The 26,441-nt window shown below is 39.1% G+C and overlaps 2 protein-coding genes across 6 annotated transcripts in view; one reads left to right on the top strand and one right to left on the bottom strand.

Annotated features, from left to right (window-relative positions):
* The window catches only part of LRRC49 (leucine rich repeat containing 49), a 164,002-nt gene extending 161,333 nt beyond the window's left edge, over positions 1–2,669 (bottom strand). For 3 of the 5 annotated variants that reach the window (XM_053594799.1, XM_053594800.1, XM_053594802.1), the window contains exon 1: positions 113–2,669. Coding sequence is in view for 2 of the 5 variants with exons in the window: in XM_053594797.1 (XP_053450772.1) it covers positions 274–321 (48 nt within the window). In the remaining 3 variants the exon portion in view is untranslated. The remainder of the gene's footprint in view (positions 1–112) is intronic. The other 2 variants (XM_053594797.1, XM_053594798.1) reach the window with 1 other exon arrangement.
* THAP10 (THAP domain containing 10) lies at positions 320–25,495 on the top strand. Its single transcript, XM_053595560.1, is given in 8 exon segments — positions 320–398; positions 563–876; positions 924–1,041; positions 1,044–1,295; positions 4,513–4,520; positions 25,043–25,114; positions 25,116–25,189; positions 25,300–25,495. Coding segments are annotated over 8 exon segments (1,113 nt in total).
* Positions 25,496–26,441: the final 946 nt, after the last annotated feature.

The raw sequence follows: 26,441 nt of genomic DNA, 5'->3' as shown, positions 1-26,441 counted from the left end.
TAAAGAATTTAAATGAACCTGAGCCTTTCACAGCAAACCAGCTCCACCTTCTGGGGAACCCGGATCCTGTACGAGACTCTGAATACCCGTCCTACATACTAGTATTACATACTCTCTAAGTGGTCTGGTCCAGCCCAAGAACGTCAACCTCCCAGACAATAGCTTGGGGAGACCCAGCGGTCCTGGTCCCAGTGATACAGCGCATCACCCTGGGACAAAGGCGCCACCCAGAGAGGACGACACCAGCGGGAAGAAAAAGGAGACTCCACCTACGTTGTTCGCAGCTCGGCCAGAAACAGAGCGGTATTTTCCGGGAATCATGGCAGGAGACAGTCCAGGATCTGTTAGATCGGCGTTCCAGGTGACGCTACAGCAGAGCTTCCAAGAGACCGAAAGAGGTCATTTCCCAGGCAACCCGCTCGGGAGTTACCATGGAAACTACCATTTCCGGTCTGGTCCTCTTCCCAAATCAACAGGACTACATAGTCGGTATAGTCTCTGGCTGTGTTTTTGAGAACCTGGTGCGTCGGCACTTCCTCGTTCTATTTTGCCGGCCATGTAGAAACAGAGCAGGAGTATTGGGAGGAGGATAAGGTCGGGAAGAGGCTGCCCACATCGGTCGGTGGCTATGACAACCACCACTTCCGGTCCGTCCCTGTTTACGGCCCACCTCAGCACGGCCAGCGCGAAATTTGTATCCCATTGCGGGTGTCCGCCTGCTCTAAGGTGAGCGTTGCAGGGAGGAGGGAGACGATATCAAAGAACTCTCTCACTTGGGCCCCAGTTCGGTACTTCCGGAGACCAGAGGGAGGGAAGGAAGCAGGCCCGGGCCGGAGTCGACAGCCTCGCCGAGGCTGCCGAGATGAGCGTGCCGGCGTGCGGGCTCCCCTGCTCCCCCGCTCCCCCGCTCCCCCGTTTCGAAGGCGGCCGCCTACTGCGGCATCACCACTTAGTCTGGGAAGTCGCTGTGCCGCTTCCCCAGAGACCCGGCCGTGCGGCTGCTGCGGGCCCGCTTTGTGTAGGGCTGCCGCACCGACTGGTACGAGGCAATGACCGCTGCGTCGTCTGCCCTGACCACTTCGCCCCTGCCTGTCTTGACGTCTCTTCGGTTATCCAGAAGAAGCTGCGCTTTTCCTAGCGCCTGAGGCTCGTGGCCGGCCCCGTGCCCACCCTGCACCGGGTGCCCGCCCCAGCACCTAAGGGGGAAGAAGAGGAAGACATAGAGGGCCACCCGGGAAAGGCTGCCCAGGGTTCAGTCTCCTGTACGCGCCTCTGGGCCGTGAAGAGGGCTGCGGGTTCACAGTAAAAGATACCTGAGAGTCCACCGAGGGTCATGGAAGGCCCCCTGGGCTGTGGCTACCCCCTTCCACTTACTATTACTTTGGGAAGGCACTTTCTCACCTGCAGAATTAGGAGTGTGCTTTAAAGGTGATCTCCAAGGTCCCGTTTAGTATCAACATTTTGAATTAAGCGACCCAGTTAATTCCTGAAATACACACAGTCTTGTCCTTCAAAGCCTTAAGTTGCCTTCACTTGCTTTTCCATAGTTTTTAAACACGAATTGTTTAATTTGAGCCAAATCTCAAGAATTGGGGGTCCTTGAAACTGTGTTTGCATAACATATTACAAAAACTTGCAGAAAGTCAATTTAAGTGACAAAAATGATGTGGGAAGGCACACGAAGATGGAGCTTGCTGATAAACAATCCCCACCCCTAAACTTCCTTTTGATACTAGCTGCTTTAAATTAAATGTTCCTGGCCAGCTGAATTTTTCCTCCCTGCCTACTTTTCTAATCCTTAGAAACGTTGATTTTTTTTTGCATTCATACTTTGCATCTGGTTACTACTGCCGCCTTTCCCACTTCCCATTTTAAAGACTTCCAAACCTTATATGAGGCAATTAAACTTCATTCTTACCACTATTAAACAGATTAAAATATAGCTTATAATTGGATCTAAAAGTTGTTTATTTCTAGAGGCAGGAAGAGTAAGTCAAGTGACCTGTAACTGACACTGTAGCATTAAATATACAGAGGTATTCATAGAATTTTAGAGTTGAAGGAAACCTTAGTACTCATCTTGTCCAAAGCCACAATTTATACACTAGAAGGATCATGCAGGAGGTTAGTAATTTCCTCATGGGCCTATAATTTTTACTCTAGGTCAAATAATACTAACCTCCTTCCTCCATTTAAGTGAGTGCACAAGACCTTTTAATAGCATCCTGCAATTACTACAATAAAGAAAAAAATTATTGACACAATTTACCTGTCTCTTTTTTCCTTTGAGTGCCACAGCAGCCCTGCCCAAGGCCACTGGCTCCTGTTGCTCACTGTGTACCAGTCATCCAAACCCTTTCAGTTCCTGGACATACCAATACTACATTGGTAGTATTACTAACTACCAATCCAAGACTTTGCTCAGTTGTTCCACACAATAACTTGGAATTAGGCCCTCCCATTCCCCATCATTGCTAATTAAGTATTTTTCCTTTAAAAATCAGTTCAAACATCTTTCTCCTTAATCCCCCAGTTTCATTCTTCATATATTCCATTTGCTTCAATAGCACAGATTTTTCAATAGCACTCATCACAATCGTCACAAAATAATTGTGTAGTTAGTTTGATGTTTGTCTCTTACATTAGAATGTAAGCTCCACAGGAGCAGGGATCATTTGCCATTTGATCATATTTGCCATTGTATTGCCAGTGCCTAGAATAATATTTTGCAAATTTAAGGAATTCAATAAATATTTTGTGGAATGATATGAGTAAAAGAACAATTTTTGCCTTATAATGGTATTTTATTTCTCTACACTTTTCCTTTCTCAACCATGCAGTATAATACCTGTCATAACATCTGCCCTTTCCTTCAACCACCTATCCACTATGACTACCTATGTAAACTTTGTCCATATATATGTACATCCATATATATAAATATGTAGTAAAAGAGAAATACTAAACATGAACCACAACATTGTGTTTCTTCCCTATAATTATATTACCTGTCAAAAACTGGGAAAAGAAAAACAAGGCTACTGAAATAACCAAAGCTTTTACAATACGACAAAGATTAATCATTAATCCAGGATAGATGCCAAAACTATATTCCAGCAAATGTACCCAGCAAATATTTCTAAGAATCCATATTATATTACTTGCCAACTTAGTATGAAACTATGTGTGGATTCTAATAGTCATTTTAAAAGTCTGTAAGGAAAAAATTTTGAGTTGATGGTAATAAATGTTTAGCCTAATAACATCACTAAGAAAGTTTGCTTGTACTATCTCTACTTCTTCCCCCACTCATTGTTTTCCTTCCTATGCCCCTTCCTATATCCCTAGGACCAAGTGACTAAAAATCAAATTCTAGTCATTCTACAACATTTATTGAGAAGCTACTGCAGACACTGTTTTGGATACTTGGTGCTATATAAATAAATACAAGTGTTAATATTTCCTATCTTTAAAAGAGTTCACCTCCAAGAAAGAAGGACATTCTGAGGACTACTATACACTGTCTGATATTTTGCCTTGTAAAGCCATGATTAGTGTTTTCCTTAACAGTTAATTTTACATCCTTAAAAAAAAATCCAACTGGACTTTCAAGCTTTATACAGAAAAGTAAACTAATATTAAGTGGACAAGTCATTCAGGTACCACAAACTGAACATGTTTCTAATCCAGGTCAAAATAATACAACACTACTAACACCCCAGGAGTCACTATATCACTCCAACCCCAGCCCCTCCCCTTTCTTGAAAGGCAACCATTATGCTTTGGCGGGGGAGTTCATACAAATATAATCATACTGTAGGCATTTTTTGTGTTTGGCTTCTTTTGTTCAACATTAGGTGTATGAGATTCATTCAGATTGTTGCGTATAACAGCAGGTTTTTTTTTTTATTACTATACAGTAATTCATTCTTTGAACATACCAAATTTGTTTATCCATCTACTGTTATTACAGGTTTAGGGCTATTATAAGTATACTGCCATAAACTTTATTCTAGATATCTTTTGGTTCACTGTACACATTTCAGAGGGAATATATGTAGAATTGTTGGGTCATAGTATTACATTAAACTTTAATGCATAATACATACCAAATATTTTCTAAAATAGTTGTACCAATATACACTCCTACCAGCAGTATGACAATTCACCTTGTTCTACATTCTTGCCCACACTTTGGATGGCTTGTCCTTTGTATCTGAGTCCATTTTCAGAGTGTATAATAATGTTTTTACTTTGCATTCCCTGATTACTAATGAAATTAGAAAGGAAACACCTTTTCAAATGTTAATTGGACATTTGGATAGCCTCTTTGGTGAACAGTCTGTTTAAATCTAACCCCACCCCCTTTTTTCTGTTGGATTATCATTTCCTTGTCTTTCGGATTCCCCACCCAGAGACAGAGTCTCAAGCTGTCGCCCTAGGTAGAGTACCGAAGCGTTACAGCTCATAGCAACCTCCAACTCCTGGGCTTAAGCGATTCTCTTGCCTCAGCCTCCCAAGTAGCTGGGACTACAGGTACCTGCCACAATGCCCGACTATTTTATGGTTGTAGTTGTTTTTTGTTTGTTTGTTTTATTATTAAATCATAGCTGTGTATATTAATGCGATCATGGGGTACCATATACTGGTTTTATAGACCGTTTGACACATTTTCATCACAATAGTTAACATAGCCTTCCTGGCATTTTCTTAGTTATTGTGTAAAGATATTTACATTCTACATTTACTAAGTTTCACATACACCCTTGTAAGATGCACCGCAGGTGTAATCCCACCAATCACCCTCCCTCCACCCTCCTCATCCCTCCCCTCCCTCCCCTCCCTTTCCCCTTCCCCCTATTCTTAGGTTATAACTGGGTTATACCTTTCATGTGAAAGCCATAAATTAGTTTCATAGTAGGGCTGAGTACATTGGATACATTTTCTTCCATTCTTGAGATACTTTACTAAGAAGAATATGTTCCAGCTCCATCCATGTAAACATGAAAGAAGTAAAGTTTCCATCTTTCTTTAAGGCTGCATAATATTCCATGGTCTACATATACCATAATTTATTAATCCATTCGTGGATCGATGGGCACTTGGGCTTTTTCCATGACTTAGCAATTATGAATTGGGCTGCAATAAACATTCTGGTACAAATATCTTTGTTATGATGTGATTTTTGGTCTTCTGGGTATATGCCTAGTACAGGAATTATAGGATTGAATGGCAGATCTATTTTTAGATCTCTAAGTGTTCTCCAAACATCTTTCCAAAAGGAAGGTATTAACTTGCATTCCCACCAGCAGTGTGGAAGTGTTCCCTTTTCTCCACATCCACGCCAACATCTCTGGTCTTGGGATTTTGTGAAATGGGCTAATCTTACTGGAGTTAGATGATATCTCAAAGTAGTTTTGAGTTGCATTTCTCTGACGATTAAAGATGATGAGCATTTTTTCATATGTCTGTAGGCCGTGCGCCTATCTTCTTCAGTGAAATATCTCTTCAAGTCTCTTGCCCAGCCTGCGATGGGATCACTTGTTCTTTTCTTGCTTATATGTTTGAGTTCTCTGTGGATTCTGGTTATTAAACATTTGTCAGAGACAAAACCTGCAAATATTTTCTCCCATTCTGATGGCTGTTTGCTTGCTTTACTTACTGTGTTCTTGGCTATGCAGAAGCTTTTTAGTTTGATCAGGTCCCAGTAGTGCATTTTTGAAGCTGCTTCAATTGCCTGGGGGGTCCTCCTCATAAAATACTCGCCCAGACCGATTTCTTCAAGGATTTTCCTTGCACTCTCCTCTAGTATTTTTATAGTTTCATGTCTTAAGTTTAAATCTTTAATCCAGTGAGAGTCTATCTTAGTTAATGGTGAAAGGTGTGGGTCCAATTTCAGTCTTCTACAGGTTGCCAGCCAGTTCACCCAGCACCATTTGTTAAACAGGGAACGTTTTCCCCACTGAATGTTTTTAATTGGCTTGTCAAAGATCAAACAACGGTAAGTAGCTGGATTCATCTCTTGGTTCGCTATTCTGTTCTCTGTTTTTGTGCCAGTACCATGCTGTTTAGATCACTATCGATTTATATTATGGTCTGAGGTCTGGTAGCATGATTCCTCATGCTTTGTTTTTATTTCTGAGTAATGTCTTGGTTATTCGAGGTTTTTTCTGATTCCATATAAAACGAAGTATTATTTTTAAAGATCTTTAAAGTATTTCAGTGGAGCTTTAATAGGGATTGAATTAAAATTGTATACTGCTTTGGGTAGTATGGACATTTTAACAATGCTGATTCTTCCCAGCCATGAGCATGGTATGTTTTTCCATTTGGTTTTTTTTTTTTTTTTTTTTTTATTGTTGGGGATTCATTGAGGGTACAATAAGCCAGGTTACAATAATTGCAATTGTTAGTTAAAGTCCCTCTTGCAATCAGGTATTGCCCCCAGAAGGTGTGGCATACACCAAGGCCCCACCCCTCTCCCTCCTTCCCTCTTTCTGCTTTTCCTCCCCCACCCATGACCTTAATTGTCATTAATTGTCCTCATATCAAAATAGAGTACATAGGATTCATGCTTCTCCATTCTTGTGATGATTTACTAAGAATAATGTCTTCCGCATGAATCCTATGTACTCAATTTTCATATGAGGATAATTAATGACAATTAAGGTTATGGGGGGGGAAGCAGAAAGAGGGATGGAGGGAGCAGGGTGAAGCCTTGGTGTGTGTCTCACTTTATGGGGGCAAGACATGATTGCAAGAGGGACTTTACCTAACAATTGCAATCAGTGTAATCTGGCTTATTGTAACCTCAATGAATCCCCAACAATAAAAAATGAATAAATAAATAAATAAATAAATAAATGAATAATGTCTTCCACTTCCATCCAGATTAATAAGAAAGATGTACAGTCTTCATGTTTTTTAATAGCTGAATAATATTCCATGGTATACATATACCACAGCTTGTTAATCCATTTCTGGGTTGGTGGGCATTTAAGCTGTTTCCACATTTTGGCGATTGTAAATTGAGCTGCAATAAACAGTCTAGTACAAGTGTCCTTATGATCAAAGGATTTTTTTCCTTCTGGGTAGATACCCAGTAATGGGATTGCAGGATCAAATGGGAGGTCTAGCTTGAGTGCTTTGAGGTTTCTCCATACTTCCTTCCAGAAAGGTTGTACTAGTTTGCAGTCCCACCAGCAGTGTAAAAGTGTTCCCTTCTCTCCACATCCATGCCAGCATCTGCAGTTTTGAGATTTTGTGATGTGGGCCATTCTCACTGGGGTTAGATGGTATCTCAGGGTTGTTTTGATTTGCATTTCTCTAATATATAGATGATGAACATTTTTTCATATGTTTGTTAGCCATTCGTCTGTCTTCTTTAGAGAAGGTTCTATTCATATCCCTTGCCCATTGATATATGGGATTGTTGGCTTTTTTCATGTGGAATAATTTGAGTTCTCTACAGATCCTAGTTATCAAGCTTTTGTCTGATACAAAATATGCAAATATCCTTTCCCATTGTGTAAGTTGTCTCTTTGATTTGGTTGTTGTCTCCTTAGCTGTACAGAAGCTTTTCAGTTTAATGAAGTCCCGTTTGTTTATTTTTGTTGTTGTTTCAATTGCCATGGCAGTCTTCTTCATGAAGTCTTTCCCAAGGCCAATATCTTCCAGTGTTTTTCCTTATGCTTTCTTTGAGGATTTTTATTGTTTCATGCCTTAAATTTAAGTCCTTTATCCATCCTGAATCAATTTTTGTGAGTGGGGAAAGGTGTGGGTCCAGTTTCAGTCTTTTACATGTAGACATCCAGTTCTCCCAACACCATTTATTGAATAGGGAGTCTTTCCCCCAAGGTATGTTCTTGTTTGGTTTATCGAAGATTAGGTGGTTGTAAGATGTTAGGTTCATTTCCTGGTTTTCTACTCGATTCCAAGTGTCTATGTCTCTGTTTTTGTGCCAGGACCATGCTGTCTTGAGCACTATGGCTTTGTAGTACAGACTAAAATCTGGTATGCTGATGCCCCCAGCTTTATTTTTATTACTAAGAACTGCCTTCACTATACGGGGTTATTTCTGGTTCCATACAAAACACAGAATCATTTTCTCCAAATCTTGAAAGTATGATGTTGGTATTTTGATAGGAATGGCATTGAATAGGTAGATTGCTTTGGGAAGTATAGACATTTTAACAATGTTGATTCTGCCCATCCATGAGCATGGCATGTTCTTCCATTTTTTAAAATCCTCTGCTATTTCCTTTCTGAGGATTTCATAATTTTCCTTATAGAGGTCCTTCACCTCCTTCATTAGGTATATTCCTAGGTATTTCATTTTCCTTGAGACTATGGTGAAGGAAGTTGTGTCCTTAATTAGCTTCTCATCTAGACTGTTATTGGTGTATACAAAGGCTACTGACTTGTGGACATTGATTTTATATCCTGAAACATTACTGTATTTTTTGATGACTTCTAGGAGTCTTGTGGTTGAGTCTTTGCGATTCCCTAAGTATAAGATCATGTTGTCAGCAAAGAGGGAGAGTTTGACCTCCTCTGCTCCCATTTCGATTCCCTTCATTTCCTTGTCTTGCCTAATTGTACTGGCTAGAACTTCCAGCACTATGTTGAATAGTAAAGTTGACTGAGGACAACCTTGTCTGGTTCCAGTTCTAAGAGGAAAAGCTTTCAGTATTACTCCATTCAGTAAAATATTAGCTGTGGGTTTGTCATAGATAGCTTCAATCAGTTTTAGAAATGTGCCACCTATGTCTATACTCTTCAGTGTTCTAATTAGAAAAGGATGCTGGATTTTATCAAATGCTTTTTCTGCATCTTTTGAGAGGATCATGTGATCTTTATTTTTGCCTCTGTTAATATGGTGGATAACGTTTATGGACTTGCGTATGTTAAACCAGCCTTGCATCCCTGGGATGAAGCCTACTTGATAATGATGAATGACTTCTTTGATGATAAGCTGTAATCTATTGGCTAGGATTTTGTTCAGAATTTTTGCATCTATATTCATGAGTGAGGTCCGTCTGAAATTCTCCTTTTTATTTGGGTCTTTTCCTGGTTTTGGTATCAGGATGATGTTTGCTTCATAGAATGTGTTGGGGAAGATTGCTTCTTCCTCAATTTTTTGGAATAATTTCTATAGTACAGGAATAAGCTCTTCCTTGACAGTTTGATAGAATTGTGGAGTGAAGCCATCTGGACCAAGCCATCTGGACCAGGCATTTTTTGGTTGGAAGATTTTTTATTGTTTCTTTGATCTCAGTGCTTGAAATTGGTCTGTTCAGGAGCTCTATTTCTTCCTGGCTAAGTCTACAGAGAGGGTGTGATTCCAAATATTGATCCATTTCCTTCACATTGTCAAATTTCTGGGCATAGAGATTCTGGTAGTATTCAGAGAAGATCTCTTGTATCTCTGGGGGATCAGTTGCTATTTCCCCTTTATCATTTCTGATTGAGGTTACTAGAGATTTTACTTTTCTATTCCTCGTTAGTCTGGCCAATGGTTTATCTATTTTATTTATTTTTTCAAAAAACCAACTCCTTGTTTCATTAATTTTTCTGAATGATTCTTTTGTTTTCAATTTCATTGCTCTCTGATTTGATTTTGGATATTTCTTTTCTTCTACTGAGTTTAGGCTTAGATTGTTCTTCTTTTTCCAATTCCATAAGATGGCTTGTGAGATTATTGACGCGCTTTCTTATTTTCGAATGTAGGCATCTAAAGTGATGAATTTTCCTCTCAAAACTGCGTTTGCAGTATCCCACAGGTTTTGGTAGCTTGTGTCTTCATTGTTGTTATGCTCAAAGAAGTTAATGATTTCCTGTTTTATTTCTTCCTGCACCCATCTGTTATTCAACAGAAGATTGTTTAATTTCCATGCCTTCGTGTGGGGTTGAGCGTTTTTGTTAGAGTTGAGTTCCACCTTTAGTGCCTTATGGTCTGAGAAGATACAAGGTAAAATTTCAATTCTTTTGATTCTGTTGATATTTGTTTTGTGTCCCAGGATATGATCAATTTTGGAGAATGTTCCATGGGGTGATGAGAAGAATATATTCTTTATCTTTGGGATGGAGTGTTCTATATGCCTCTATCAAGCACAGTTGTTCTAGGGTCTCATTTAAATCTCTTATATCTTTGTTTAATTTCTGTTTAGAGGATCTGTCCAGCTCTGTAAGAGGAGTGTTAAAGTCCCCTGTTATTATGGTATTATCATATATCATATTGCTCAGACTGAGTAAGGTCTGTTTCAAGAATGTGGGAGCATTTAAATTGGGTGCATAAATATTTAGAATTGAAATGTCTTCTTGTTGTAGTTTTCCCTTGACCAATATAAAGTGACCATCTTGGTCTTTTTTGACTTTAGTTGCTTTAAATCCACATGAATCTGAAAATAAGTTTGCAACTCCTCTTTTCTTCTGAATTCCATTTGCCTGAAAAATTGTCTTCCAACCCTTGACTCGGAGCTTTAATATGTCTTTTGAAGCCAGGTGTGTTTCTTGTAGACAGCAAATGGATAGCTTGTGTTTTTTAATCCAGTCAGCCAATCTATTTCTCTTCAGTGGGGAATTCAAGCCATTAACATTTATTGAGATAATTGATAAGTGTGGTAGTATTCTATTCATCTTATTTGGTGAGAGTCCATTGCTTAGTTTTATCTTTCACATCAGTGTGGAGGTTAGGTTCTGTCCTTTAATGTCTGAGTTGTTACTTTGCTGCTGATCCATTGTGGTGGTCAGTGTGCAGAACAGGTTGAAATATCTCCTGAGGAGCTGGCCTTGTTGTGGCGAATTTCCTCAATGTTTGTGTATCCGTAAATGATTTGATTTCTCCATCAATTTTTAAGCTTAGCTTAGCAAGGTACAGAATTCTGGGCTGGAAATTGTTCTGTATAAGTAGATTAAAGGTAGGTGACCATTGTCTTCTTGCTTGGAAAGTTTCATTAGAGAAGTCTGCAGTCACTCTGATGGATCTGCCCCTGTAGTTCAACTGGCACTTACTCCTGGCAGCTTGCAGAATCTTTTCTTTTGTCTTGACTTTGGACAGGTTCATCACAATGTGTCTTGGAGAAGCTCAGTTAGAGTTGAGGCGACCTGGGGTCCGATAGCCCTCTGAAAGCAGTGTGTCAGAATCTTTGGTGATATTTGGGAAATTTTCTTTTATAATATTCTCTAGTATGTCTTTCATTCCTCTGGGGCATTTTTCTTCCGCTTCTGGGATTTCTAAAACTCGTATGTTGGAATGCTTCATAAGGTCCCATAATTCTGACAGTGAACGCTCTGCTTTCTCTCTTCTTTTCTGCCTCTTTTACTATCTGAGTTATCTCAAGAACTTTGTCTCCTACCTCTAAAATTCTTTCTTCTTGCTGATACTTTCCATTGTATCTTTAAGTTCCCTAATTGACTGTTTCCATTCCTTCAGCTCTGCTATATCCTTTTTTTTTTTTTTGTAGAGACAGAGTCTCACTGTACTGCCCTCGGGTAGAGTGCCGTGGCATCACACGGCTCACAGCAACCTCTAACTCTTCGGCTTACGCGATTCTCTTGCCTCAGCCTCCCGAGCAGCTGGGACTACAGGCGCCCGCCACAACGCCCGGTTATTTTTTTGTTGCAGTTTGGCCGGGGCTGGGTTTGAACCCGCCACCCTCAGCATATGGGGCCGGCGCCCTACTCACTGAGCCACAGGCGCCGCCCTGCTATATCCTTTTTATATTTTTCATATCGTTCATCTCTTATTTGATTCTGTTTTTGGATTTTCTTTTGGTTATTTTCCACTTTATTTACAGTTTCCTTCATTGTTTCCATATTTCTTTCATTGTTTTCATCATGTGTATTCTAAATTCCCTTTCTGTCATTCCTAACATTTCTATATAGGTGGAATCCTTTGCAGTAGCTACCTCATGGTCCCTTGGCGGGGTTGTTTGGACTGGTTCTTCATGTTGCCTGGAATTTTCTGCTGATTATTCCTCTTGAGTGATTTATTTTATCTATTTCCTTGAGCTAATTTTCCTTTCACTTCTTCATGCTCTTTAAGTTCTCATGCCTGTGGTCTAAGGGTTCAATGAGCCCTTTTGGTACAGGACCAGAAGGGTGAGAAGGTGAAGAGCAAGAAAGGGATGAAAGAAAGGAGGACCGAGTGAGAAGAAAAAAAAAATAGAGAAAGGAGAGGGGGTGGGCAAAAGGAATATTGACAAAAAGAAGAGAGGCACAGAAAGAGGGAGACAGAGCAATATAGGTGTACAGTAGGGTACTTTGATACAACCTTAAAAAAACCCCACCTTCTGGGGGTGCCCAGTTGGGTGGTTCCCTTGAGGTCAGCAGCTCTTTGCTAACCTGATCAGGCACAGTACCCCACCTCTACCAAGTAGAGAGGAAAGACAAAATGCTATAAATCAAACCAAAACAAGCAAACGGAAAACTTTACGGGATAAAATTTGGTGAAAAACCAAATAATAGCAGTAGAAACACTAGCCAAAATGAAGCTCTAGTTATTGAAAAAGGTAGCAATGGGAAATTACAATTAAACTAGAAAAATTGAGAAAGAAAAAAGATCTGTATGGAAAAGGTTGAAATTAAAAGACAAAACAACATCAACAACATCAAAATAAACCAAAAAACAACCAAACCAAAAAAAAAAACAAAACAAAACACACAACCGAAAACAAAGCAGTATGTATATGTTGTTGAATATTGTCTGGGCAAGACGTGGTCTTCTGGGATATGAGATATTAATCACAGTTCTGATACGACTGGAGGCTGCTGATTTCTCAAACCCCAGCAGGTAGACACCCTAATTCTCTCTTCAGCCCACTTAAAAGGCACTTTGAACTTGTATACTTGCTGAGCAGAAGCTTTCCCCGGAAAGTGCTTGTCGCTGGAATCACTGCTGAAGTGGCTATCCACTTACCCAGTGTGCCAAAACCAGTCTCACTCTGCCCTTGAGAATTAGGGCTACAAGGCAGCTCAGACCCCACCCTTAGGCTACTCAGTCGCTAGGTTACCAGCTCCCACCTGATTCTAGCTCTGCGACCCTGAGGGTGGAGCTTGCCGGGGCAGATCACTCACAATGGCTCCCCGTGGCCCACAGCCAAACACTATTAGCTCCATCTGACTCAGCGGCTCAGACTGGGGTCCTAGACAATGGCCGAAGTTCTCTGCATTCCCGCTCAGGCTCTCCCCAAGGCAGTTTAACTGAGTGCCAAGTCCAAAGACACCAAAACAGTTCACAGGTAAGGCCTTTCTGATTTGCAGTCTTGCTGCTACTGAACTTACAGTTGCTGGCGGGTTTAGACCAATTGAACACACGCGACCACTTGCTGGTTTTCCACTGTTTTAGTCCTTGTCCTGGGGTCCAGAAGTCTCTCACTGACTCCCTGTATCCTCACAGGGGTGATAATAGGCAGATCCCATCAGGCAGAGATGCCTGGAGTCCTATCTCCCCAGACTCACGGTGCCCAGATTCAAGGAAGCTGTTACTTGGCTGCCATCTTGCTCTCCTCCCCAGAAAACTTCTTTCTGTTTTTCCATTTATTAACATTTACAGCTATTACTTTTCTTATAGTTTCATAGTTCTCTTTATAGAGATCTTTCATGTCCTTTGTTAGATAAACTCCCAAATGTTTCATCTTCTTTGGCACTACTGTGAATGGAATATAGTCCTTAACTGTTTTTTCAGCTTGACTATTGTTGGTATATATAAAGGCTACCGATTTATGAATGTTGATTTTGTAACCTGAGACACTGCTGTATTCCTTGATCACTTCTGAGAGTTTTGTAGTAGAATCCTTGGTGTTTTCCAGATATACAATTATATCATCTGTGAAGAGCGAAAGTTTGATCTCTTCTGACCCTATATGGATACTCTTGATAGCATTTTCTTTCCTAATTGTGGTGGCTAAAACTTCCATTACAATGTTAAAGAGCAGTGGAGACAATGGGCAGCCTTGTCTGGTTCCTAATCCGAATGGAAATGATTTCAATTTAACTCCATTCAATACGATATTGGCTGTGGGTTTGCTGTAGATGACCTCTATCAGTTTAAGAAATGTCCCTTCTATACCAATTTTCTTAAGTGTTCTGATCATCATGGGATACTATATATTATCAAAAGCTTTTTCTGCATCAATTGAGAGAATCATATGGTCTTTGTTTTTTAATTTGTTTATGTGCTGAATTATACTTATAGATTTACGGATATTGAACCAGGCTTGAGACCCTGGGATAAAACCGACTTGGTCATGATGTATAATTTGTTTGATGTGTTGCTGGATTCTGTTGTTAGGATCTTGTTGAATATTTTTGCGTCTGTATTCATTAGTGATGTTGGTCTATAATTTTCTTTTCTTGTTGGGTCTTTTCCTGGTTTGGGGATCAGGGTGATGTTTGCTTCATAGAACGTGTTGGGTAGTCTTCCTTCTTTTTCTATATTTTGGAACAGGTTGAGTAATATAGGTACTAATTCCTCTTTAAAGCTTTGATATAATTCTGACGTGAAGCCATCTGGTCCTTGGCTTTTCTTTTTAGGAAGGTTTTGTATGGTTGATGCTATTTCAGAACTTGGTATGTGCCTGTTCAACATTTCCACTTGATTCTGGCTAAGTCTTAGAAGGTGTCGTGCTTCCAAGTATTGGTCAATTTCCTTCAGATTTTCATATTTCTGAGAATAAAGATTCTTGTAATGTTCATTAAGGATTTTTTGAATTTCTGAGGAGTCTGTTGTTATTTTGTCTTGGTCATTTCTGATTGATGAGATTAGAGATTTTACTCTTTTATTCCTGGTTAGGTTAGCCAAAGGTTTATCCATTTATTTATTTTTTTTTTTGCAGTTTTTGGCTGGGCTGGGTTTGAACCTGCCTACCTCCAGCATATGGGGCCGGCGCCCTACTCCTTTGAACCACAGGCACCACCCTGGTTTATCTATTTTATTGACCTTTTCAAAAAACCAACTTTTTGATTTATTGAACTGTTGTATAATTCTTTTTTTTGTGTTTTCAATTTCATTTAATTCTGCTCTAATTTTGGTTATTTCTTTTCTTCTACTGGGTTTGGGGTTGGAATGTTCTTACTTTTCCAGTTGCTTGAGATGTCCCATTAAATTATTGACTTCCTCTCTTTCTGTTCTCTTGAGGAAGGCTTCCAGTGCTATAAATTTCCCTCTTAGGACTGCCTTTGTGGTATCCCAGAGGTTCTCATAATTCGTGTCTTCGTTGTCATTTTGATCCAAAAATTTGGCAATTTCTTTCTTAATCTCATCTCTGACCCAGCTATCATTCAGCATAAGGTTATTTAACTTCCATGTTTTTGTATGAGTATGCAGATTCCTGTTGTTACTGAGCTCAACGTTTATTCCATGGTGGTCTGAGAAGATGCAAGGAATAACTTCTATTCTTTTAAATTTACTAAGGTTAGACTTGTGACCTAAGATGTGATCAATTTTGAAGTATGTTCCATGGGCTGATGAGAAGTATGTGTATTCAGTTTTGTTAGGATGAGATGTTCTGTAGATGTCTGCTAAATCCAAATATTGGATGGTTAGGCTTAAATCTAAAAATTCTTTGCTCAGCTTCTTACTGGAGGATCGATCCAACACTGCCAAAGGAGTGTTGAAATCTCCAACTATTATGGAGCTGGAGGAAATCAAGTTGCTCATATCTGTTAGTTTATCTCATAAATTCAGGTGCATTCTGGTTAGGTGCATAGATATTAATAATTGAAATCTCATCATATTGAGTATTACCCTTAACAAATGTGAAGTGACCATTCTTATCCTTCCTTACTTTTGTTGGTTTAAAGCCTGTTGTATCTGCAAATAGAATTGCAACACCTGCTTTTTTCTGATTACCATTTGCCTGAAATATGGACGACCATCCTTTCACCCTGAGTGTATATTTATCTTTTTTTTTTTTTTGTAGAGGCAGAGTCTCACTTTATCACACTCGGTAGTGTGGTGTGGTGTCACACAGCTCACAGCAACCTCCAACTCCTGGGCTTGGGCAATTCTCTTGCCTCAGCCTCCCAAGTAGCTGGGACTACTGGCATCTGCCACAACACCAGCTATTTTTTTTGTTGCAGTTTGGCCAGGGCGGGCTTGAACCCACCACCCTCGGCGTATGGGGTCGGTGCCCTACCCACTGAGCAACAGTCACTGCTCCTATATTTATCTTTTAAGGTAAAATGTGACTCTTGTATGCACCAAATATCTGGCCCGAGTTTTTGTATCCAGTCAGCTAACCTATGCTTCTTTAGAGGACAATTTATGCCATTCACATTAATGGAGAATATTGATAAGTCTTGTAAAATTTTGGGTATTGAGTTTTTTGAAAGTTCAGTGGACATTTTTAAAGTTTTTTGAAAGTCCAGTGGACATTTTTAATCCTTTCGCTACTGTGTAAGTTGGAGTTTGATCAAAAGTTTCTGAGTTAGTTTACTTTTGAGGTAGAGGATTGGGTTGTCATTATGGAGGATAGGTCTGTGAATATCCTGAAGATATTGGTTTGGTTATGGCAAATTTCTTCAACATATGAATGTCATTAAAGTATTTAATTTCTCCATCATAAATGAAACTCAGTTTAGCTGTATTCAGGATCTGGGGTTGAAAGTTATTTTGCTTTAGGAGATTAAAAGTTGATGACCACCCTCTTCTGGCTTGAAAGGTTTCAGCAGAGAGATCTGCAGTCATTCTAATATTTTTCTCTTTATAGGTAATGGATTTCTTACGTCTGGCTGCTTTCAGAATTTTCTCCTTCATATTAACTTTATTGAAGTTAATTATTATATGCCTGGGGGATGTCTTATTCGGATTGAGTTGTGCTGGGTTTCTGAAACTGTCTGCTATCTGAATTTCAGAATCTCTTGGCATGTCAGGAAAATTCTCTTTCGTAATTTCATGGAGAAGGGCCTCTGTGCCCAGCGAGGGCACTTCATCACTTTCAGGAATTCCAATGAGACAGATATTAGCCTTCTTTGAATTATCCCAGAGCTCTCCAAGAGAATGATCTGTTTTTTCTCTTGATTTCTCTACCTCTTTGAGAGTTTGGGAGCATTCAAAGGCTTTGTCTTCAATGTCAGAAATCCTTTCTTCTGCTTGCTCCACTTTGTTAGTGAGGGATTCTACTGTATTTTTCAGATCTTTGAGGGTTGCAAATTCTTGCTTCAGTGCATCAAAATCTTTGGTGGTTTTTTTCTTTAAATTTGTTAAATTCTTGAGACAACTTTTGAATTTGTCCTCGAATTTCTAATTCCGACTTTTTAATTGCTGCTCGAATTTCTAATTCCAAATTTTCATCCATTTTATTAATCTTGTTTGCAATCCAAATTCTGAATTCAATTTCTGACATCTTGGCCAGCTGTTTATGAATGGGATCTTCAGTTACATCTGCCATATCTTTCCCTGGGGGGTTGATCTGTTCTGGTTATTCATGTTACCAGAGTTTTTCCACTGATTCTGCCCCATGATTGTTTTACACCATTTGATTTTTCCCCTAGAGCTTTGTTGAGGACCCATACAGTGCTGTGGCCTGAGAAACTGGGGACCCGTTTGGTGTGGTGGGGCTAAGTGGTTCTGTCTTGTTTTTAGCTGGTTTCTGTTTGACCCTAGTGAAATAGTTACTCTGGGTTGAAGTCTCAGCTGTGGAGAAATACCAGCAATTAAGTCACCCTGACCCCCACAGGCAACAATTGGAAAAGGAAAATCAAACCTTCCTACAACCACATACCCAGGGCACCACCTGAATAGTCCTTGGGCGATTGGCTCAGTTCAAAAGGTCCAAATCAATTGTCTCAGTCAGCACCTGCCTCAGGTGGGAGAGTTTAAAAGGTCTCTGGTAACTGGATCGCAGGGGTCTGGTGACTACTCAGATAGGGCTTGCTCCAGTGCTCCTTGGAGTCAGGAGGAAATAGACCCAGGAAATAGATCGGTCTGGGAAGGTTGATGCCTCCTTCCCCACCTTACACCTTTGTCATACCCAGTCACTGATAGCCCCGTAGGACTGTGACACAGTTGCCTCTAGTGAACAGATACTCCAGGGGTTTGCACCTGCCTGAATCACAAGGAAATCTATTTCTGCTCAGCCAGGCCGCTGTGCTCTGCCTCTATCTAGCAGGGAGAGGTGAGGCCTGACAACCTCAGGTGCTTGATGGAGGCTGGGGGGTGTTCACTCAGTTCCAGCCCCGCTCCTGATTGATGTTACTGACAGAACAGAACAGAACAACTTTGCAGGAATTTGTTTCTGTCCCTGCTAAATTCTCCTGCAGAAGAGAAGCTGTTTTGAGTTCCCAGAGCCTGTGCCTCAGGCCCTGTCTTTCCTCCTGCAGGTTTGTATTCCCAGCTTGCCTAGGTGTCAGTTCTAGCCTCCTGTCTTCCTTTGTCTGTAGGCTGATGATCCCCTGAGGGCCAGGTGTGTCTTAGGCTCAGTAAGCAGTACTCTGGGTCAGCCCCGCTCTGGGAAATTCCTGGCTCTGCACGTGCATTTCTATCCCCGTGCTCCACCTAGGCCGGTACTGCCTCAGGCAAACCCTTTACTCATGGGGCCTGCGTTTCCATACAAGATCTGTTCCATGGTGGTTGCCACCTGAGTAGATGCCCAGCCTCCTCTGGTTGCCCAGGGAGACAGGGGGTGTGGCTTCAGAATATCCGGGAGTGAGCCCTACTGTTGCCAAAAGATGGCTGATTCTCTGTACCTCGGGTCACCATCGCTCCAGTGTGGTTCCCTCTCAGCCAACCATCCTCTCCTCACTCCCGTGCCCCAGAGTCAGCACTGACCAGCTGCAGTTTAGGCCCTGTCCACACTCTCGAGAAATCACCCAAGAATCTGGACTCCTGGGGGACAGGCCTCCAGACCTCAGAGTGAGAGTGGAGGGGAGTGCTGGGAGCTCAGATTTGCAGGTAGAGAATATATATAGTTTTATACAGTTTTATGCCCGGCAGGAGAGCGCCGTGGCACCCTAGTAGGGGAGGTAGGTCCAGTTTTTAGAGGGTCTTTCCTGTGGAGTGTGGTGGGAGGACCTTTGAACTTTGCTCGTTTGTTTGTGGGCACTCGGAGCCATTCTCATGGGGGAGGGGATTCCTGTCCGCTTGGTGATGGATTTTGTACCTTTTGTTTGTATCCTTGGGGTTGCAGCTCACCTCAGCAGAGTTGATGTGCATTCTTCAACCTTCTCTCTTGGTGCAGCTCTAATCCACCAGGTTACGTGCTAAATTTCTGTCCTTTAACTCTCCTTCTGGATGGGAGCCTCTGTGGAAAGCTGGCTTCAGTCAGCCATCTTGTCTCCCTCTGTAGTTGTCATTTTTATTTGACAGGCCCAGGCCGGATGTGAACCCGCCAGCTCCAGTATATGTGGCTGGCGCCCTAGCCGCTGAGCTATAGGCACCAAGACTTTTTTTTGAATGCTTCATAGATTTTACCCTTAAACTCCTTTGTCAGTTAAGTGTTTTTATCTTCTCCTACTGTAGGATGCCCCTTTGCTAGTGTCTTTTGATCTACTGAAGTTCTTAATTCTGACCTAGTCCAATTTACCAATCTTTTTCTTTATGCCTAATGTGTAAAAGATTCTACTATGTTTTTCTCTGTTCACTTTGTTGTTTTTATTTTTCACATTTAGATCTACAGTCTATGAGAATTGATTTTTGTGTATGGTGTAAGGTCGGATTTAAATTTTATTTTTTCCTCATCTCAATACCCTATTGACTCAGCATCTTTTATTGGGAAGGCTCATATTTCTTCATCACCCTGCAGTGTTAATTTTGTCATAAATCAAGTGTCCAGATATGCATAGGTCTTTCCCACATATTTTAGTCCTTCTGTCAGTTTGCCTATTCTTGCACCATTATCACAGTATAGCAATTACTTTTGTTTATATTAAGGATTAATATTCAGTTGATTAATTCCTCTTGTCCGTGTTAATGGATGGATATCTTGGCTATTTAGGGCTCTTTAAGTTTCCATATACATCGTAGAATTAATTCATCAATTTCCACAAACAGACCAGGTGCAATGGCTCACACCTGTAATTCTAGCACTCAAGGAGGCTGAGGCAGGTGGATTGCCTGAGCTTAGGAGTTGGAGACAAGCCTGAGCAAGAGTGAGATCCCATCTCTACTAAAAATAGAAAAACTAGCCAGCTGTTGTGGCAGGAGTCTGTAGTCTACTCCGGAAGCTGAGGCAACAGCATCACTTGAGCCCAGGAGTCTGAGGTTGCTGTAAGCTATGACACCACTCTACATAGGGCGCCAGTCTCAAAAAAAAAAAAAAAAAATTCCCCAAACGACCTACCTGGACTTTGATTGGAACTGCACTGAATTTATCAATAAATTGTGGAAAGAAATGACATACTGACAACATTGATTCTTCTAATTCATGAACATATAGCACCATTTGTTTGAGTTTTTAAATTTCTCTTAAAAATATTTTATGGCATTCTTTGTAGAGGTTTTATGTATCTTTCACTAGATTTATTTCTAAGTATTTGATTTTGCTGCTATAAATATTATTTTAAATTCTATAATCTATAAATACATATTGATAAATTGATTTTTGTTGAACTTGCGTGCCCATGCCTTGTTAAACTCACTTATTAAGTCCAATAACTTATAAATTCTTTTGAATTTTCAATATGTACAAAAGTATCTGAAAAGAGTTTTGATGTTAATACTTTTATTTCTTACTCTTCCTGTTACAGAAGAAGGGATGGGGAATCCTTTCTCATTCCTGATTTAAGAGGGTAAGACCTTATTTAATATTATCCCATTTGTATGATTTTCACTATTATTTTATTTGTAGCTGCTCTTTTTTAAAAAAGAATTGTTTCTCTCCTAGTTTAATCACAAATGTTGAATTTTATGAAATGATATTTCTGAAGCTATTAGTGATCATATATTTTATTTTATGAGTTACATTGCTTGGTTTTGAAATAAAGAACCAACCTTGCAGGGCTAAAATAAACTAAATTTGGTCAAGGTGTTTTATTCTTTTTTATATTGCTTAATTTGATTTGCTAATATTTTATTTGGGATTTTTGCCATCTCTGTGCCTGAGTAAAATTTGTCTGTAGTTTTCTTTCTTGGAATACCTTTCTCAAATTTTGGCATGAAGATGATGCTGATTTGGGATGATTTCTTTCTTTTTTTTTTTTTTTTCATTCTCTGGAAACGTTATAAATTGGCATTATATATTCACTAATAAATTTAGTGTTAATATTTGGTAGAATTCATGGATAATACACCTAGTCTAGGAGTTTTCCTTGTGAAAATATTTTTAATGATGGATTCAATTTCTTCAATAATTATAGGGCTACTTAGTTTTTTGTTTCTATATTTAACCATTCTGATTAACTTTATTTTTTAATTATTTCATCTAAAATTTTAAATTTATTAACACAAAACTGTTCATGTTAATCCTTCATTTTTTTGAATTCTGCATGATTGGTAGTAGTTTTTGCTTTTTCATTCTTTTCTTAAACAACTTTACCAGATATTTTATCGATTTTTATTAGTATTTTCAGAGAACAGACTTTGCTTTTTTCATCTTCTCTGGTATTTTTTCTTTTTCTATTATTTCTATTATTTATTATTCCCTTCCTTATACTTTTTAAATTTTTATTTCCTGTTCTTTCTTTAACTTCTCGAGAATTTAATAATTGATTTTCAGAATTTTCATCATAAATGTTAGATACAGCAGCTAAGTTTCACATGTTTATTTCCCAAATGTAGAAGTCAGTAGTGTTGAGAGAGGAGAAACTGGCTCCTGAAATGGGGATATGTTAGAGATTTTTTGTGGCATTTTTTTGTATGATGTTAATAATACCAATCTAATCAAGCCAAATTAACTTTTCTATACTAATTTGTTCATTGAAGACTAAAATTCCCATCTAAATGTGGCTTTACTAAATCTCATAAGTTTTGGATATAGAGCATTTTTATTATTATTTAGTAGAAAATATTTTCCAATTTCCATTGATTTAATCTTTTATTCATGGGTTATTTAGAAATACATCTTAAAATTACAGACATTTGGGCATTTTGTAGTTATATTTATGTGATAGATTTTTAGGGCAACTACACTGTTGCCAGAGAGTTACAGTAGACCCAACGTAGTTTTTTAAATGTTCCATATATACTTGTGGTAAGTGTGTGTTGTGCAGGTGGGTACAATGTTCCATGTACAAAGGTGTGACAATTAAATTTGTGAATGCACCCTAGGAAAAGTGCTGCATACCTCATTGCTGAATATCACTATGGTCATCTTTGAAGTACTCCCCTTGGAAAGTTCTGCACTGATGACAGCGCCTAGTCCACCCTTCAAAGCAATTTTGGAACTCTTTTCCTGGAATGAGCCTCAGAGCTGTCATCATCTAGCACATAAAAATATGCAACACAACTAATAAATGTCACTAAGCAAGACCCCACCACATGCCAACATGCACACAGCTGTGAATCACTGACATACCATAGTTATGTAACCTTACCGAGTTGTTTCTACAATTCTCCCAACATAAGCACACAGCACCAAGTTTGCCAACTTAATGGTCAGACCCCGTACAACAACAGCTCTGATGGTCATTTCCAGGAAAAGAGTTCCAAAATTGCTCTGAAGGATGGATTAGGTGCTGGCATTGGTGCATAGCTTCCCAAGGAGAGTACTTTGAAGGTGACCACAGTGACATTCAGCAAAATGGTATGTAGCACTTTTTCTAGAATGAGTTTATAAATGTAATTGTCAGACCTCATATGTCTGTTGGTCATGTTTCAATTTCCTATATCCTGAACAGAATTTTTTCTACTTATGGAAAGTTACGTTACAATCTTACATGTAATTTTGAATTTACATGTGTAGTCTTCTAACAGTTTTTGTGTTGTATATTTTGAAGCTGCATTATTAGGTGTGTAGTGCTAATATAGCAACACCAGCTCTCTTTAATTTAGTGTTGCATAATACATCTTTTTCCATTCTTTTATTTTTTATTTATTTATTTATTTGAGACAGACTGTCACTTTGTCACCCTCAGCAGAGTGCCTTGAAGTCATAGCTCATACTAACCTCAAACTCCTGGGCACAAGCGGTCCTCTTGCCTCCGCCTCCTGATTAGCGGGGGATACCGGCGCCTGCCACAACACCCAGCTAGCTTTCCAGGGACGGGGTCTTGGTCTTGCCCAGGGTGGTCTGGAACTTCTGAGCTCAGACAGTTCACCTACCTCAGCTTCCCAGTTTTCTCATCCTTTTACTTTCAATCTTTGTCCTCGAGAGTTTGGGCATTCATCACTAAACTCTAATAGTTACCCCCTTGAAGGGAATGTATCTTTTTTTCCTTTAGCTGCTATTAAGGTTTTCCCTTTTTTCCCCAGTTTTACTGGACCGTTTATAGCTTTGGTTTCCTTTGTTCTTCTTTTGATACATAAAAGGGTTCATTGTACTTTGTAAAACCATGACTCATGTTATAGCAGATTAATACATATCTGGAAAATCTGCTTCTAAGCTTTTAATCTGAAGAAGCAATCATATATGTACACATAAGATTTATGTTCAAATATTTCTAGTAATATGGAATTTTAAAATAAATTGTAGTATGTCTGTACAAAAGATTCCTATGGCAGCCATAAATATTAATTTGCAGAATGCTTAATAGCATAGAAACATGGTGGGGGGAACTAGGTTATAAAACATATTGTATGATTCTAATTTTTTAAAGATTACATAGAAAAAAGACAAAAACACATTAAAATATAAAGTTTTAGTTGTGGATCATGATTAATTTTTAGTTTCTTTTGCTTCTTTGTATGGTGCAAATTTTTCACAATGAAAAAATTTTTTCCTGGGTGGCGCCTGTGGCTCAGTGAGTAGGGCGCCGGCCCCATATGCCGAGGTTGGAGGGTTCAAACCCAGCCCCAGACAAACTGCAACAAAAAAAATAGCTGGGCGTTGTGGTGGGCGCCTGTAGTCCCAGCTGCTCGGGAGGCTGAGGCAAGAGAATTGCCTAAGCCCAGGAGTTGGAGGTTGCTGTGAGCTGTGATGCCACGGCACTCTACCCGAGGGCGGTACAGTGAGACTCTGTCTCTACCAAAAAAAAAAAAAAAAAAAAATTTTCCTTTGTTATAAAGGAAATAAAACATTATATTTTAAACCAAGAAATGTGTACTTATTCTGGACTTTTATAATGCCTGGCTTAGAAATAGATGTAGCTAGTAAAAATTAGTCATGGTTTTGTAAACACAGATAAAGATAAGCCCTTTAAATTTTTATTTAAAGCCTCTATAATATTAGGCATAATTATTCCTGTTGCAAAGGGATTCTTTGCAAGAATTTCTTCACAAAATTTCCTTAATAGCCCATGATACAACACCCAAAGATACCTACTAAATATTTTTTCAGTGGTCTAAAACAGTTGCTACTACCACAGCTCCTGGTCAAATTGTAAAATTGCTGAACACTTTTTTTGTTTGTTTCTCTATGACTTATTTTCTGTTCTCTTATGCCCTCTTACCTTTTCCAGATGTCTTTTAGCTTCCTACACATAATCTTTAGGTACTCCATCTTATGTTGCCTTCAACCCCCCTTCTCTCTACTTATCCTTATTACTTCCTTCATAAATCAATCCATTTTGCAGTGTAATTTTTCTTAGGAAAATATTAATACCACTTATATTCTCCTACAAACGTAGCTCTCCATGAGGCAGAAAGGACTGATAATTAGGTTTTCCAGAATAATGCTGCTGCTAAGTTATCCAATAATTAAATACTAGTAGTATTATCTCTTCTAGCTATTTATTTACGGGGAAAATGAGTTATAATCAGATAGCTTATAAATTTCTGCTCAACTAGAATTTATAATTCCTAAGTAGTAAAGTGTGGTAGAGTTCATTAAAGTTTGGACTATGGTTCCAGCTTGCCTATGTTCAAATTTTAGCCTCACTATTACAATATGTGACCTTGAAAAGTGTTAACTATATGTACTCTTTTTCTACTTGTAATTTTTGTAAGATAAAACTTTATCATGAACATTTACCTTTGACATAATTTTCCTCTGATTTCTGTTTTTAGATTACACGTGAAAATGAAGTTAAACAAACACAAGTCCGTGCTGATAACAGAACTAATGCTGTCACTTCAGCACCCTACTCACGGTGAAGAAGTCCCCGTGCATAAAAGAACACAAGTTTCTGTGAAAAGGCCCCCTCACCGCAATGTGGATATGTTTTGGCTCTTCATTTGATTGATCAATTGAATAGATCTTTTGTATATTAAAGACACATGTAAAGCAAAGCGTAACTCATAGGTATTTGTGGTTATTCTCTTTCAGGTGTTCAGGACAAGCTGAAAGTATTAGGAAAACAGCTTAATGCAACTGCGCAGACAGACAAATTGTGGCCTAGAACCTCCTCTGTCTTTGACATTTACTCCAGCGATTCAGAAACAGAGACAGATTGGGATGTGGAGAGTGCACAGCGTGAGTTGTCTTACATAGCTGGACAGGTGAAAGAAGAAAGGTGTTAAAAACACATCAAATGCTTTGATGTGCTATAGATTTTGAAACCTTTACTCAGATCATTATCTCTTTGCTATTATCCTTCTTTCACTTCAGAATAATTTAATAGCCAAATATCACTAAAAGTTGTTTAGCTCCAAGGCAAAAATGTGCCTGTTTGCCGAGATAATGAAAGTAATCCCCACCCATAAACTTCCTTGCTCCCCTACTTCCACTTTTTTGTCTTATTTATCCCTTTGGTTGAAATCAAGTTATAAAACATAACCACAGTAGCAACGAAATTTCCTGATCAAAATTAAGCATTGAATATTTGATTTTAGTTCATGCTCCTATGGGATGTATTTGGCATTTATTGGGTAGAATGTCACTATTCCAAATAACCTGAAGGTAAGGAGCAGTCACAGCACAGCCAAGCCTGATACTATTAAGTGGTTTGAGAGTGAAGATAATGTTATTTGCTTGTCCATTTGTAATATCATGAGATTTATGGATCAGTCCCTGTGAACATTTGTGGTGAAGCTAAAGCCATTACAGAAGGTTTTCTAAACAAACCAGTTTAGAGGTAGAGTTTCATATACTTAGATTACCTTTTTAATGAAATCTATTTGCATCAGTTCCTCCTGCAACACATTAATTATTTTGATTAATTCAGAGTAGAATTATTAACATCATGCAAAAAAAGCATTACATTTCTAACATATTCCCATAACAAGAGTCAGTTTTTTTTTTTTCTTTTATCAATACTCTTTTATTGAATTCTCCATTTGGGAAATTAGTACACAAAAATTACCTGGCCAATCTTCCATTCACCAGGAAAATTCCTATGGCAGTTTTGTCCCATGAAGTAAATTGTTATAGTAGTTTCTGAGAAACTTACTGTAACTCTGATCTTGTATTGAGAATAATAAAAATAAATATCCTTTTTTTTTTTGAGACAAAGTCTCACTCACTATG

The sequence above is a fragment of the Nycticebus coucang genome, chromosome 6 (genome assembly GCF_027406575.1).
Source record: "Nycticebus coucang isolate mNycCou1 chromosome 6, mNycCou1.pri, whole genome shotgun sequence".
NCBI lineage: Eukaryota > Metazoa > Chordata > Mammalia > Primates > Lorisidae > Nycticebus > Nycticebus coucang.
This window is presented reverse-complemented; position numbering and strand designations above follow the sequence as displayed.